Source organism: Chanodichthys erythropterus, chromosome 10 (assembly GCF_024489055.1).
Source record: "Chanodichthys erythropterus isolate Z2021 chromosome 10, ASM2448905v1, whole genome shotgun sequence".
In the NCBI taxonomy this organism is placed as follows: domain Eukaryota; kingdom Metazoa; phylum Chordata; class Actinopteri; order Cypriniformes; family Xenocyprididae; genus Chanodichthys; species Chanodichthys erythropterus.
Window position 1 is genome coordinate 1,044,955 of NC_090230.1, and position 13,703 is coordinate 1,058,657.

Here is a 13,703-nt window from a genome sequence, read left to right on the forward strand (position 1 = left end):
CCGTGAGGCCTCCATAGGGAGCAATGGACACTTCCTCTCTCAAGATCCATAAATAAATAAAATACATATTTAAACCGGTTCATGTGAGTACAGTGGTTCAATATTAATATTATAAAGCGACGAGAATGTTTTTGGAGCGCCAAAAAAAAACTAAATAACGACTCATTTAGTGATGGCCGATTTCAGAACAATGCTTCAGGAAGCATCGGAGCACAGATTAATCAGTGTATCGAATCTGCTGTTCGGAGCTCCAAAGTCGCGTGATTTCAGCCGTTGGCAGTTTTACACGCGATCTGAATCATGATTCGACACACTGATTAATTTATGCTCCGATGCTTCATGAAGCAGTGTTTTGAAATCAGCCATCACTAAATAAGTAATTATTTTGTTTTTTTGGAGCTCCAAAAATATTCTCGTCGCTTTATAATATTAATATTGAACCACTGTATTCACATGAACCAATTTAAATATGTTTTTAGTACCTTTTATGGATCTTGAGAGAAGAAGTGTCATTGCTTCCTATGGAGGCCTCACAGAGTGTGTTGTGTTGTGTTCTGAAGATTAACAAAGGTCTTACGGGTGTGGAACGGAATGAGGGTAAGTAATAAATGACAGAATTTTCATTTTTGGGTGAACTGACCCTTTAGAATGATCATGTCAGAATGATCATATTTAAAATGTTGGGGGTAACGCATTACAAGTAACTTGAGTTACGTAATCAGATTACTTTTTCAAGTAACTAGCAAAGTAACATTACTTTTTCAATTTACAACAAAATATGTTACTTTACTCAAGTTATTTTTTTTTTTTTTTGCATTTATTGATCGACAGCTCTCCTGTGTGAACATGGTTATTGTAGTTCTAGACTAAATGCAAACATGCATTTATTCATTTCACTAATGCAATCTCAGAATTTTATGCAAACTTTAATAATTATATTAAATTACACAAATATACTTTATGCATTTAATCTATTTAATTATTAACCAATGTCTCTGCTGCTGACCTTCAATAATCTAATTCAACCATACAAAAAAATACTTTATATTAGATTTAGAATTAAGAGTGTTGAACTTCCTCCTCCTGTATCCTAATCTTCATTAATCCAGAATGCCAGCACAGCTGAAAGGTTTGAAAGGCATAAATATGCATTTCCTTCAGCCAAAAGCTTATTCATTTCACTTTTGGTGTGAAAGGTGTGAAAGGTGTGAAAACAAACAAGCAAGCCCAGCCCAGGTGACAAAAAGTAATGCAAAAGTAATGTAACGCATTACTTTTCATAAAAAGTAACGCAGTATTGTAATGCATTACTTTTAAAAGTAACTTTCCCCAACACTGTTTACAAATGAACACACATGAACACCACCACAATGTTGTAATCTTAAGTAAAAACATGGAAATCATGGTGTTGGAAAGTGCTGACTATTAAAATTATTTTGTATATAGTGGTTGCACAGGAACAATAAATGCAGATAAAGCATCAATTACAGACCAAATGCTCATCCTTTGCTCTTAATTAACAATTTTCTTGCACCAACCCTGAAAAATGGTCCTGAAAAACTGAAAGAAATATTAAATTACCCATCATTTAATTTAATTACCCATTTGTCTGACAGGAACATTGTGGGAAATTTGCAGGAGGACTTGAAGGCAATATTTTTTTTTTTTATTTTCCAGTTGTTTATTCTTTAGATAGGAAGAAAGATAGACTTAAAAAGCAATAATTTTAAAGCAGGAAGTGTGAAATTTCTGCCGCAACCAAACAGAATTGGAAATAATGCTTCCAGTGTTTTCCTGATACAACTTTTTTTTTTAGGTAACTTTATGTTGAAATCATTGGAAAAATAAGTCAAGATGTTGAAAAACATTTCTGTTTCGTAATCAGACTACACTGCTTGTGCTGTATGTATGTTCCCATTCAGTCGGTCACGTTCGACGTACGTCGGACAGACCGACGAATAGGAATCTCGCTAGAGAGGCCAATCTACTTCGAGTGTAACTAAAACGAGCCAATGCACATTGGCATGCAATCATATGCATCAGCTGCTCGCCTCGCAGCGCGGGTATATAATGAGCAGCAGGTGCGTTGCATCTTCAGCTTTTCGCTTCGGAGCCGAACGGTGTTTGTTCCTGTTCTCTGCAAGCGAGTGTCTGCTAGAAGACGAGTCAAGCTTTTTGGTTGAACTTCTCTTTTTTTCCGAGTGCAGGCGAACAGCACAGCAGCGGGGTCGAAGTCCTCTCTTTTTCTGTTTTTGTTTCGTTTGCCGTTTTTGAGCAAATAGCTGTTTGACAGCGTCAGAAGGCTGTTCTCACGGCCGGTACGGTGCGCTTTTGAGCGCTGAAAAGCCGTTTTTACGGCTGGTAAGAGTGAGCGCCTTCAAAGAGAGAGAAAGCACACGACAGGCTGCACACAATCCCTGTCTGTGTTGCGGTGGCCGTTCCCCTGCGTGCTTCAGCACTTCTAAAAGAGTAAAGTCCCTGAAAGAGCTTACACAAGTAGATTCGCGTCTTTTTAAAGACGACATCCTACTTGTGTTTCTGGATGCGATCGTTCCTGTCCTCACTGACGGCCACGATCACCGTTTCGCATGTCTGGGCGCGTGCTGAAATGATGTTCGTGGGTGTTCATGTTTTCATATGAGAACATGATCACGTCGACACGCCGGTCGTGACTCTTCTTTCTCCGGGAAGCTTGAGTCCCCTCTGTTGTTGGCCAGCTGCCGCTTGTGTGTAAAAGCACAGTCGCGGGTCTGCCCGACACTCTGGGAGACCGTGGAGATCAACGAGAGCAAACCTCTCGCTCCTCTGCGTGTCGTGTGCCGTCGAGCTGCCGGGCTGCAGCGCGGGTTGTCACGGCAACCCAGCGCTCGCTCGGCGCTCTAGATGCGCGGTTCCCTTGCGTAATCTCCATTGTAGCGCCCTCTCTGGTGCACCAGAAGAGGTCTACTTTGCTGATATGGCTTGGGTGACATGAGGTTGAGGGGTTCCTTCGGGGAACCAACCCCCTAGGGCCCCTCCCTCTCTAGCGCATTGCAAGCTGTGCAGTTTCTGGATTGGATTGCTGGTCCTTTTCATAGGGGAACCTAGCTTTTCATTCAGAGCTCCAGCTGAGGGACAGACGTCGATTGCAGCATCGGAGAGAGTGCTGTTATTCTCTGGAAATGAGGGTGACGCTGCCCACTGTAATGGTGTGTGCTTATGCTGACTCAGATTCAGAGTTTACAGCCATGCTTTCCTGGGTCTTCCAGATGTGCATGGAAAACTTGGCAGTATGGGGGTATATTGGTGCCATAAATATGGAATGCCAAAGGTGCCAATCTGCATAAGTTTTTCCTCTCTCACTACCCTCTTGGATGGGGTGGCTGTACACAGACCACACCCACCCTGCATGTGAGGCCAAGGCACTCTTTTTGCATGAGGGTAGTTCTGTGCTGGGGTTGAGCTGCGCTTGTTGACTAACCGTGATCAAAGTCACGGCGCAGGCCCTCAGCCAGACAATGTCCACCTCCGTGGTCCAGAAGTGCCCCCTGGCTTACCTTGTGAGGTCTGAGAGGTTGTCAAGCTAAATGCTTTCTCAATGCTCCCATCTTACGAGGTGGCCTTTCGGTGACACTGTCGAGGACTGAGCCCAGCGGTTCTCCTCAGTTAGTAGCGGATCGGGGAGCTTCCCATGACAAACCATTGAGTTCCTCTTGGGCCGCCCCTCAGTCTGCTCGTCGCCAAGGGTGTTGTCCCCTGCAAGAAACTCCGGCCCAGCAGGCTCTGCTGTATCCATTGCGGGGAGATGACACCTCCCGTCTCTGCAGCTGTTTAACTGGTTGGTGAGAATCACCCCTGAGACGGGCGACCCAGAGATGGGTGGGGCTTCTCTTCCACCCCTGGAGGAGGGCCAGGTGGTAAATCCTTTATTGGGTTTGTTTCTGTTCCGCCACTGACCCAAGAGGCAGCGGTACCCAAATTTTAAAGAGCAGTTCCTCCATTTCCAGGTCTGAAGAGGGTTTGGAGAGCAGTGGGAGGAGAAAAACCTCACCACTCTCATCCCCCTCTTCTGTCGCCAGCGGACAGCAGTGAGCAGCGGGCAGCCAAAGCCTCGACTGCTCCCTCTGTCCATCCGTGGAGCCAGGTAAGTGTTGCCTAGCACACTGTGACGCCGCTTCGGGCCGCGTCACAAAGAGAGCCCCCCGAGCCGCGTCCCTGTGTTCCACCTCGCTGCCCTGCTGCGGGTACACCGGTGGTACCTTTGGTCCTGCTTGTACGGTCTCTGCGAGCCGGGTTAGCGCTCCCCAGTCCGTCTCGCTGGCTCCTTCGGACCATCAGGGTCGGCTTTGCGATTCAGTTCGCCCGGCTTCCCCCCCAAGTTCAGGGACGTCCTCTTCACTACAGTGAAAGGTGCCGATGCCCCTGTCCTGCGTGCGGAGATCGCAGTCCTACTGGCGAAGGACGCGATAGAGCCTGTCCCTCCAGCCGATTTGAGGTCGGGGTTCTACAGCCCCTACTTCATTGTACCCAAGAAAAGCGGCGGGTTACGACCGATCTTGGACCTGCGAGTTTTGAATCAGAGCCTCCACAAGCTACCATTCAAAATGCTCACGCAGAAACGCATTTTCGAGTGCATCCGTCCCCGAGATTGGTTTGCAGCGATTGACCTGAAGGACGCGTACTTCCATGTTTCAATTCTTCCGCGACACAGGCCATTCCTGAGATTCGCGTTCGAAGGTCGAGCATATCAATACAGAGTCCTACCCTTCGGGCTGGCCCTGTCTCCCCGCGTCTTCACGAAAGTCGTGGAGGGAGCCCTTGTTCCCATGGGAGAACAGGGTGTTCGCATTCTCAACTATCTCGACGACTGGCTCATTCTAGCACAGTCCCGGGATCAGTTGTGCAAACACAGGGATTTGGTGCTCAGACAGCTCAGCCAGTTGGGGCTTCAGGTCAACTGGGAAAAGAGCAAACTCGCCCCGGTGCAGAGGATCTCTTTTCTCGGTATGGAGTTGGATTCGGTCGAGCAGATAGCACGCCTCACAGAGGAACGTGCTCGGTCGGTGTTGAACTGCCTGAATACATTCAATGGCAGGACAGCGGTCCCACTGAAGTTCTTTCAGAGGCTCCTGGGGCATATGGCGGCTGCTGCGGCTGTAACACCGCTCGGTCTGCTTCATATGAGACCGCTTCAGCACTGGCTTCACGGCCGAGTCCCGAGATGGGCGTGGCAGCACGGCACATTCCGGGTGCCAATCACTCAGGAGTGCCGCCGAACCTTCAGTCCGTGGTCCCTTGTTTCTTCGGGCAGGAATGCCCCTAGAACAGGTGTCCCGGCATGCTGTGGTGTTCACAGATGCTTCTGCCACCGGCTGGGGTGCCACGTAATACGGGCATGCAGTCTCAGGGGTTTGGACGGGACCCCATCTGCATTGGCACATCAATTGCCTCGAGTTGCTGGCAGTACGCCTTGCTCTGAGCCGCCTCAAAGGCCTGCTTCAGGGCAAGCATGTACTGGTCCGTATGGACAACACTGCGACCGTTGCGTACATCAACCGTCAAGGTGGTCTACGCTCCCGTCGCATGTCGCAACTCGCCCGCCATCTCCTCCTGTGGAGTCGGAAGCATCTGAGGTCGCTTCGCGCCATTCATGTCTCCGGTGTGCTCAACCGTGTGGCCGACGAGCTATCACGAGCTGCGCTGCCAGGAGAGTGGCGACTCCACCCCCAGGTGGTTCAGCTGATCTGGAGAGAATTCGGAGAGGCTCAGGTAGACCTGTTTGCCTCACCAGAAACCTCCCACTGCCAGTTGTTTTACTCTCTGACCGAGGGGACACTCGGGACAGATGCACTGGCTCACAGCTGGCCCCGGGGCCTGCGCAAATATGCGTTTCCCCCAGTGAGCCTACTTGCACAGACCCTGTGCAAAGTCAGGGAGGACGAGGAGCAGGTCTTGTTAGTTGTGCCTTACTGGCCCAACCGGACCTGGTTCCCAGAACTCTCACTCCTCGCGACAGCCCCTCCCTGGCCCATCCCTCTGAGGAAAGACCTTCTTTCTCAGAGACGGGGCACTCTTTGGCACCCGCGTCCAGACCTCTGGAAACTCCATGTCTGGTCCCTTGGACGGGATGCGGAGGTTCTAGGTGACTTACCCCCTGAGGTACTTAACACCATCACTTCGGCACGTGCACTGTCTACGAGACGTGCTTACGCCTCAAAGTGGAACCTGTTCGTCGAGTGGTGCTCTTCTCGCCGGGAAGACCCCCGAAGATGCTCGATCAGAGTCGTGCTTTCCTTCTTGCAGTAGGGTTGGAGCGTAGGCTGTCCCCCCTCCACCCTCAAAGTCCATACTGCTGCTATATCCGCTTACCACGACCACTTAGATGGCAAATCTGTTGGTCAGCACGACCTGGTCATCAGGTTCCTTAGGGGGGCGAGACGGTTAAATCCTTCTCGTCCCCTCTCCATACCCCCTTGGGACCTCACTCTGGTGCTGAGAGCACTTCAGATTGCTCCCTTTGAGCCTTTGCTGTCAGCAGACTTAAAGATTCTGTCTATGAAGACTTTGCTGCTGGTGGCATTGGCCTCCATCAAGAGGGTAGGGGACCTGCAGTCATTTTCGGTCGACGAATCGTGCCTGGAGTTCGGGCCGGGTGATAGCCACGTGGTACTAAGACCCCGGCCTGGCTATGTGCCCAAGGTTCCTACCACTCCCTTCAGGGACCAGGTGGTGAGCCTGCAAGCGCTGCCCTCGGAGGAGGCAGACCCAGCCCTGGCTTTACTCTTGTCCAGTCCGCGCTTTGCGACTGTACATAGACAGAACCTAAAGCCTCAGGACCTCAGACCAGCTCTTGTCTGTTATGGAGGCCAGCAGAAGGGAAAGGCTGTCTCCAAGCAGAGGATGGCCCACTGGATAGTGGATGCCATCGCCCTGGCTTACCAAGCTCAGGGCGTGCCCTGCCCGCTCAGGTTGCATGCTCACTCCACGAGAGGTGTCGCGTCCTCCTGGGCGCTGGCTCGTGGCGCCTCGCTGACAGACATTTGTAGAGCTGCGGGCTGGGCGACACCTAACACGTTCGCTAGATACTATAGCCTTCGTGTCGAGCCGGTCTCCTCCCATGTTCTCGCCACAGGTCAGAGGCACGGAGAGGCCCCGGCTTAGTGTCGGCTTGCTGCGCTACATGCGCTTCTTTTCTCCAGAGAGTCCCTACAAGGCAGACCCTGTCGAGTCCTCCGATATCCCTTCGGCAGCCGACGTGGCGGAGCGTCTGGCGCCAGGCCTATACTCCGTTGTATCCTTGAGAACCGGGTTTAGGCTGGGTTCCATATGTGTGACCCTACGGGGATCCCATATGGTTGGTTCCACGGTTGCTCCTAAACGAAGCCCGTGTCTTTCCCTCTGGGAGAACCTACCCTTCATCGGGTTGGAGTCACCCCAGCTCTTCCATATGTAGCACAGCCCTACAGGGTTAGTCCATATGTACTTCTCCACATAACTCCTTTGGGGAAGGATGTGGCTTCCGCAGCGTTCCTTTCCCAGCGAAGGGTACGCTTTCCCAGCGTTATCCAATAGTCTCACTGAATGGGTTTTCGGGAACAGCAGTGATCGACTCTCTCTGTGTTAGCCCTGTCCCACCATCCTCAGGCAAGGGGGTTCAGGTGGCTTACAACAGAGCGCTGGAAGGGGGCAGCTCCTGTGGCGCTTTGGTAGGGATTCCTATTCGTCGGTCTGTCCGACGTACGTCGAACGTGACCGACTGAATGGGAACGTCTCGGTTACAAAGGTAACCCTCGTTCCCTGAAGGAGGGAACGGAGACGTACGTCCCGTCGCCACAGTCGCTGTACCCCGCTGATGCTGCCGCCTATCCGGTTCGGCTCCTCAGCGAAAAGCTGAAGATGCAACGCACCTGCTGCTCATTATATACCCGCGCTGCGAGGCGAGCAGCTGATGCATATGATTGCATGCCAATGTGCATTGGCTCGTTTTAGTTACACTCGAAGTAGATTGGCCTCTCTAGCGAGATTCCTATTCGTCGGTCTGTCCGACGTACGTCTCCGTTCCCTCCTTCAGGGAACGAGGGTTACCTTTGTAACCGAGACGTTTTCGCATGCAGCCAGCAAGGAGAACTCATAAGATTTACGGTATTTAAAATATGAATAATTTTCCTGCCATTATTTTGTGGTACAGTACAGTAATTTTATCTCACAACATTAAATTCTGAAAGAAATGGCAACGCACCTTTAAAGAATGATAGTGGAATATATAGGCTATTAATTATTTAATGTGTTGTTGCCACTGACCCACAGGTGCATGTTGTCAATCCCACACAGCTAGAGGAAAAATCCACCACACTTTCCAAAACTCCAACCCACAATATTCCTGATGAGCCCTCATTCCAAGATGTTGGACCAGGAACACCTCAGCTAGCCGACCCGGTGTATCAGGCCATTCCTGCCGGGCCCAGAAGGCACCCAGCATCAGATGCTGCCCTCCCCACCTCCTCCAGTGAATCCAGTGAGTCTGCTGAGTCCGACTCATCCGAGGAAGTAGGCGGTCCTGTTCGCGCGGTCAAACCTCCAATGAACTTCCGTTACGTGCTGCACCGTCAGAGGAGGCAGATCCCCACAAGCACCACATCTCCTCATACACCCGTGTTCCTGAGCATATTTCCCAGCGTCCGCTCTCCGTTCCGCTCCTGTCCAGGCATCTCTCGCTACACCACCGTGTGAGAGGCTTCATTCATCAAGCACAAAATTTACCTAAACTTGAAGTGAAATGAAATGAAATATTTCAAAAAAGGTCTCAGATGTGTAAGTTATAAAGTGTTCATGTCAAAAGCGATTCTCAACAGTTCCCTGTCAAAACCAACAAAGTATTATTTAATTATTCTTTGAAAGAACAACAGATCTCCTTAAACCTCTAACAATGTCACTTTTTGCTAATTGCATTTATGCACAAAATTCAATCATTGGCCATTTACAGGAAATGATGCCATTTTTGTGACGTGTTTTCCCATGAAACTGAACTTTGTGAACTTTTCAAATAGACCATTAATTTTTATCAATATCAATTTGCATGTCCATCACCATGACATTTTAATCTGTTAAATTGAATAACAAATCAAATTATACATAAATTTAGCTTTCATTCCAATTAAAATATCATGCATTAAAATTTGCAAGTAATTTTTTTTTTCTAAAATGCTTCTAATTTACTGTGAAATGTTTCAAACTTACTCTGACTGTTTTAAAATAATGAATTATGTAGCTTTAAAGGTTACCTTTTAAAGGTGAAGTTTGAGCTTGGTGTGCATAGCAAAGCAAAACAATAAAAATGTTTTCTATGCATCACATGTCATGCAAATCCATTTGAACCGTACTTCACTGCAGTATTGTCTCCTCAGTCTAAACTTTGTTAGGGTTAAGTGTGGTTTCAAGAAAATAATTGACTGAATGTTAATTTACATAACAAATACATAAATATTGAAATATTTTATAGATTATACAGATAGATGTAGGTTTTGTGTCAAAATGGTCTTGGTATCTGGCACTATCCATGATTCCTTGAATGATCTTGACTACTGCACCAGTCCCAGCTGAAGAGAAGCAGCCCAATAGCATGATGCTTGTACCACCTCACCATGGGTCACCATTTTTTTTTTTTTTAAATTTGCCAAACATACATTTTAAAATAATTATACAGACTAACATGCAGTAACAGGTCATTTTATGTTTTTGTTTTTTATTTTTATTTTTCTAAAAAGTTTCTATTACTTAAAGGTGGAAAAAGATCTGACATGATTTTACTTAAGTTTTTTTTTTTACATCTCTTCATTACTTCGTTTTACTAAATCACATGCATGACAATAATTCTTTCCCGTTAAGTAAATTGTGCGCTTGAGATAATTTGTTCCGTTGTTTTACTAAATTGTGCACACAACATGATTTGTTACATCATTTTACTAAATCATTAACTTTTTTTTTAAGTAAATCGTGCACACGATATAAGTGCTGGGTAAATTTCTTACAAATTATAGTCAGTTACTGATTCCAGATTACATGTAGTTAATAATGTAATCTAGATTACTCATTTTAGGTAATGTATTCTGAATACATTTTGGTTACTTTTTAGATGACTTTTGACCTAACTAACATAATGAATTAGTAAATGTTAGAATTAACATTAAAAGATTAGTTCACTTTCAAATTAAAATTTCCTGATAATTTACTCACCCCCATGTCATCCAAGATGTGTATGTCTTTCTTCAGTTGAAAAGAAATTATGGTTTCAGGATTATTATTAAGGTCCAAACTGCAGTTTCAATGCAGCTTCTAATTTACATACATCTTAGAACACCAGTATGCCATCTTAAACTTAAGTCTCTGAAGGTCTAAAGGAAACTCTGCCATTTCCACCTGCATCGCTGAGACTGGCGATGTTCTAAATGCCCCATTTCCTATTCTTAGTGCTTAAAATTGAATACCACTTACTTTCTTTTACAGAGATACTGATACCGAACTATATACCATGCTGCCATAATCAATCATAGGTCTAATCATTGCACAATATCCTCTTTTAATGCCTGTCGGGTTGCACCCCAATATACCCCTGCCAAACATCTTAAAATATTTATTCACTTTTTACATTTATCTGTTACTTTCTTTATATGTGATGCAAAAGTTAGTTTTGAGTCCATCCATACTCCAAGGAACCTAATTTCTGTTACGTGCTCTGACATTTGACCATAAATCTTTAGTTTAATATTTGGTGATTTCTTCTTTTTTGAGAAAGATATCACTTTAGTTTTTTCTACTGACAGTCTAAAACTCCACTTATTTACTGATTTTTTCCACTTCATTAACTGCTTTCTGCCTACTACTTTCCACATAAACTACATTTCTTCCTCTTTTCCACAAGGCACCATCATCCACATATAAAGATTTACCAATTCCTTGTCCAGTCATTGAAAATATGTAATTTATCATTATATTAAATAAAAATGGACTACACACATTTCCTTGTGGGGTCCCATTATAAGTCCTAGAATAACTTGTTCCGATCCTTACTTGCATCGTATTAAGCAAAAAGTCCATAATCCAATTGTACATTTTTCCTTTTATTTCCATCTTGTCTAATTTAATTAAAAGTCCCTCTTTCCAAAGCATATCATAAGCCTTTTCCACATAAAAGAACACACCTAACACCTCCTTATTCACTATTGCCTTTCAAATTTCAGATCCTAGACATATTATCGAATCCATTGTATTACGCCCTTTTCTAAAGCCACTCTGATATGAACATTATTACATATTTTACATTATTTAATCAGGTAGGCTAATTATCTTTCTCTCCATCACTTTGCATAAATTAGATGTTAAAGAAATTGGTCTATAATTTGATGCTCTTGAGTGACCCTTTCCAGGCTTTCCAATTGGAATTATCACTCCATGTTTCCAAGAGGTAGGGAGTTTTCCCAACTCCCATATCTTATTAAAAATCTCTAAAATAATGTTCAGAGATACATCTGAAAGCTGTTTTATCATTTTAAAGCATATTTCGTGGAGATGTTTGTTTCACCCCTTGTAACACCTGCTTCAGTTCATACAGTGTAAAATCTGTGATGTGACCTTTGACACCGCACCTCGAAGCTTGTAGGCCTATCAGAAAAACTAAATATCTCACAAGTGAAGCACTGTAATCGAGCTTGCTTCGTATTCTGATTCACATAACATGAACCCTTGCGAAGATGTAAAGTGTCATTTGCTTTTAGCAAAAGAATATACCATAATACAAATAAATATTTACATGTGGGGGGGGGGGGGTGGGGGGCGTTTCTGTGATTGACACCTCATAGGAGGGCCATATTAACATTCAAGCGTAAGAAAGCGCAACATTTCAGAAAATTTACTTTCCTTTGCATTATTTCTCATTTACTTCAAATTTCATTAGGCCTACTAAAATATTTTTATACCTATACTATAAATATTGTATTTACCATACTAAATGTAAACAGCAGTGTCACTCTCATTGTTACAGAGTGTAATATAATTATATAATACTATTACTAATATAATACTACTAATATAATACTATTAATTGCAATAGTCTGATGCAACTTCTCACATCCAACAAGGTGCATGGAATAAAAAAATTAGTAATTTAGGAACAAAGCCAGCAACACTTGTGGCGTGGAGGGGTCAGAAATAAAAAACTGGAGCTATATATCAACTTTATTTTGCCAAAAAATAAAAATCTCTCATTGTTACATGCATTATTAGTTTTTAACATCTAATGGAAGTATTTTCCCTTACTTTATGTTAGCTTAAATAACTTTAAAATCTTGCACTGAACAACACTGTACTGAACAAATACAATCCCTGAATACATTTGTACACTTCTGTTTCTTGACAGACACCTGCAGCGCTTCTGCTGACACAGCTGAGACACATTTGTCCAAGATGCTGTTTGAGTATCGGTAACGTTTAATGGCTGCATCGGACGCGTTTCGGTGGTTTAAATGGACGCTCGTGAATTAAAGTCGAGTGCTTTTACCGTAATTTAAGCCGCGCACACACTTATTAGGCAAGCGCGCTCATAATAGAAGAGACGCGGTTGAGAGCGCAGCTCATGGTTGCATAGCAACGACAGACGCCACTGGGTAGGGTTGCACCAGCCGTTCGTAAATTCTTTCTTAAATTGGAACGTAAAGTCCACACTAGTTGCTTAGTAAGGCAGAACGTAGGCAGAACGTAGCCAGTAGCTCGTAAGGTCTCCGTAAAGTAATGCGTCGCATAATATGACGTTTACCCTCAGTGATCCTTCAAATACAGGAGCAGAAGTTGTTGAAATTTTGTGAATTTTAGTTTATCCTTCATTCTGACTTATTTTGCCTCACGTAGCTAACAGTAAAAATAAGTTTCCATTAAATATAATAGCCTACTACTTAATCATAAATGTTTTTATATGTAAATAACATTGTATCAAAATGTATTTGAAACGAAATTAATAAGGATCAATAAACAAATACTCATACAAAAAAAAAAAAGAAAAAAAAAAGATTGATTCTGACTGATTTTATTTGACATGTACAACACGGAGTGATAGGACCGATGCATACAATTGAAATTCAAATTGCCCGGCAAATTCGTAAAGCAAAGAAAAATCATTTCTAGCTGATCAACATTATGAAAACTGGTAAAACCTTTAGGAACTTCAAAAGATAAAACAGCGAAATTCCTAATATTACTTCCAATATTTCCAAATTATGTTCATTTTCATAGAGCAGGCCAATATCGTGACGATTATTTAAAATCAATCGAGAGAAGCAGATATCGTTATCGTGATAAAATACGATTAATCGTGCAGCCCTAATTTAATTTAATGTGACTTAACACTTGATATTCAACAGTATCCTTGACATTTATTCAACAGTGCTTTTGATCTGCCTGCATTGACACTATTCTTTAAAAGGAAAAATTATATACCAATTATCAGTGTAAAGCTGCTTTGACACAATCTGCATTGTAAAAAGCGCTATATAAATAAGGGTGACTTGACACACATTGCGGCGCGCTTAACGGGTTCGTATTGACGAGTGGCTAACAAAGTATTTTTTCACATAATGTTCTCTTTCTTAAAATGTAAGAGCGTGTAAATATCAGCAGCATCATATATGTGTAAAGAATGAAGTCTGTCAGGTAAAACAAGAGCTTATTGATGCAGT

At 44.2% G+C, this 13,703-nt stretch overlaps 1 protein-coding gene across 2 annotated transcripts in view; it reads left to right on the top strand.

The window, feature by feature from the left end:
- si:ch211-262h13.5 (uncharacterized protein LOC571127 homolog) overlaps positions 1–9,295 on the top strand; it is a 47,631-nt gene extending 38,336 nt beyond the window's left edge. Inside the window, exon 7 of one of the 2 annotated variants that reach the window (XM_067398477.1) lies at positions 8,287–9,295. In XM_067398477.1, the coding sequence (XP_067254578.1) occupies positions 8,287–8,709 (423 nt within the window). In that variant the 3' untranslated portion in view covers positions 8,710–9,295. The remainder of the gene's footprint in view (positions 1–8,286) is intronic. The other variant, XM_067398478.1, reaches the window with a different exon arrangement.
- Positions 9,296–13,703: the final 4,408 nt, after the last annotated feature.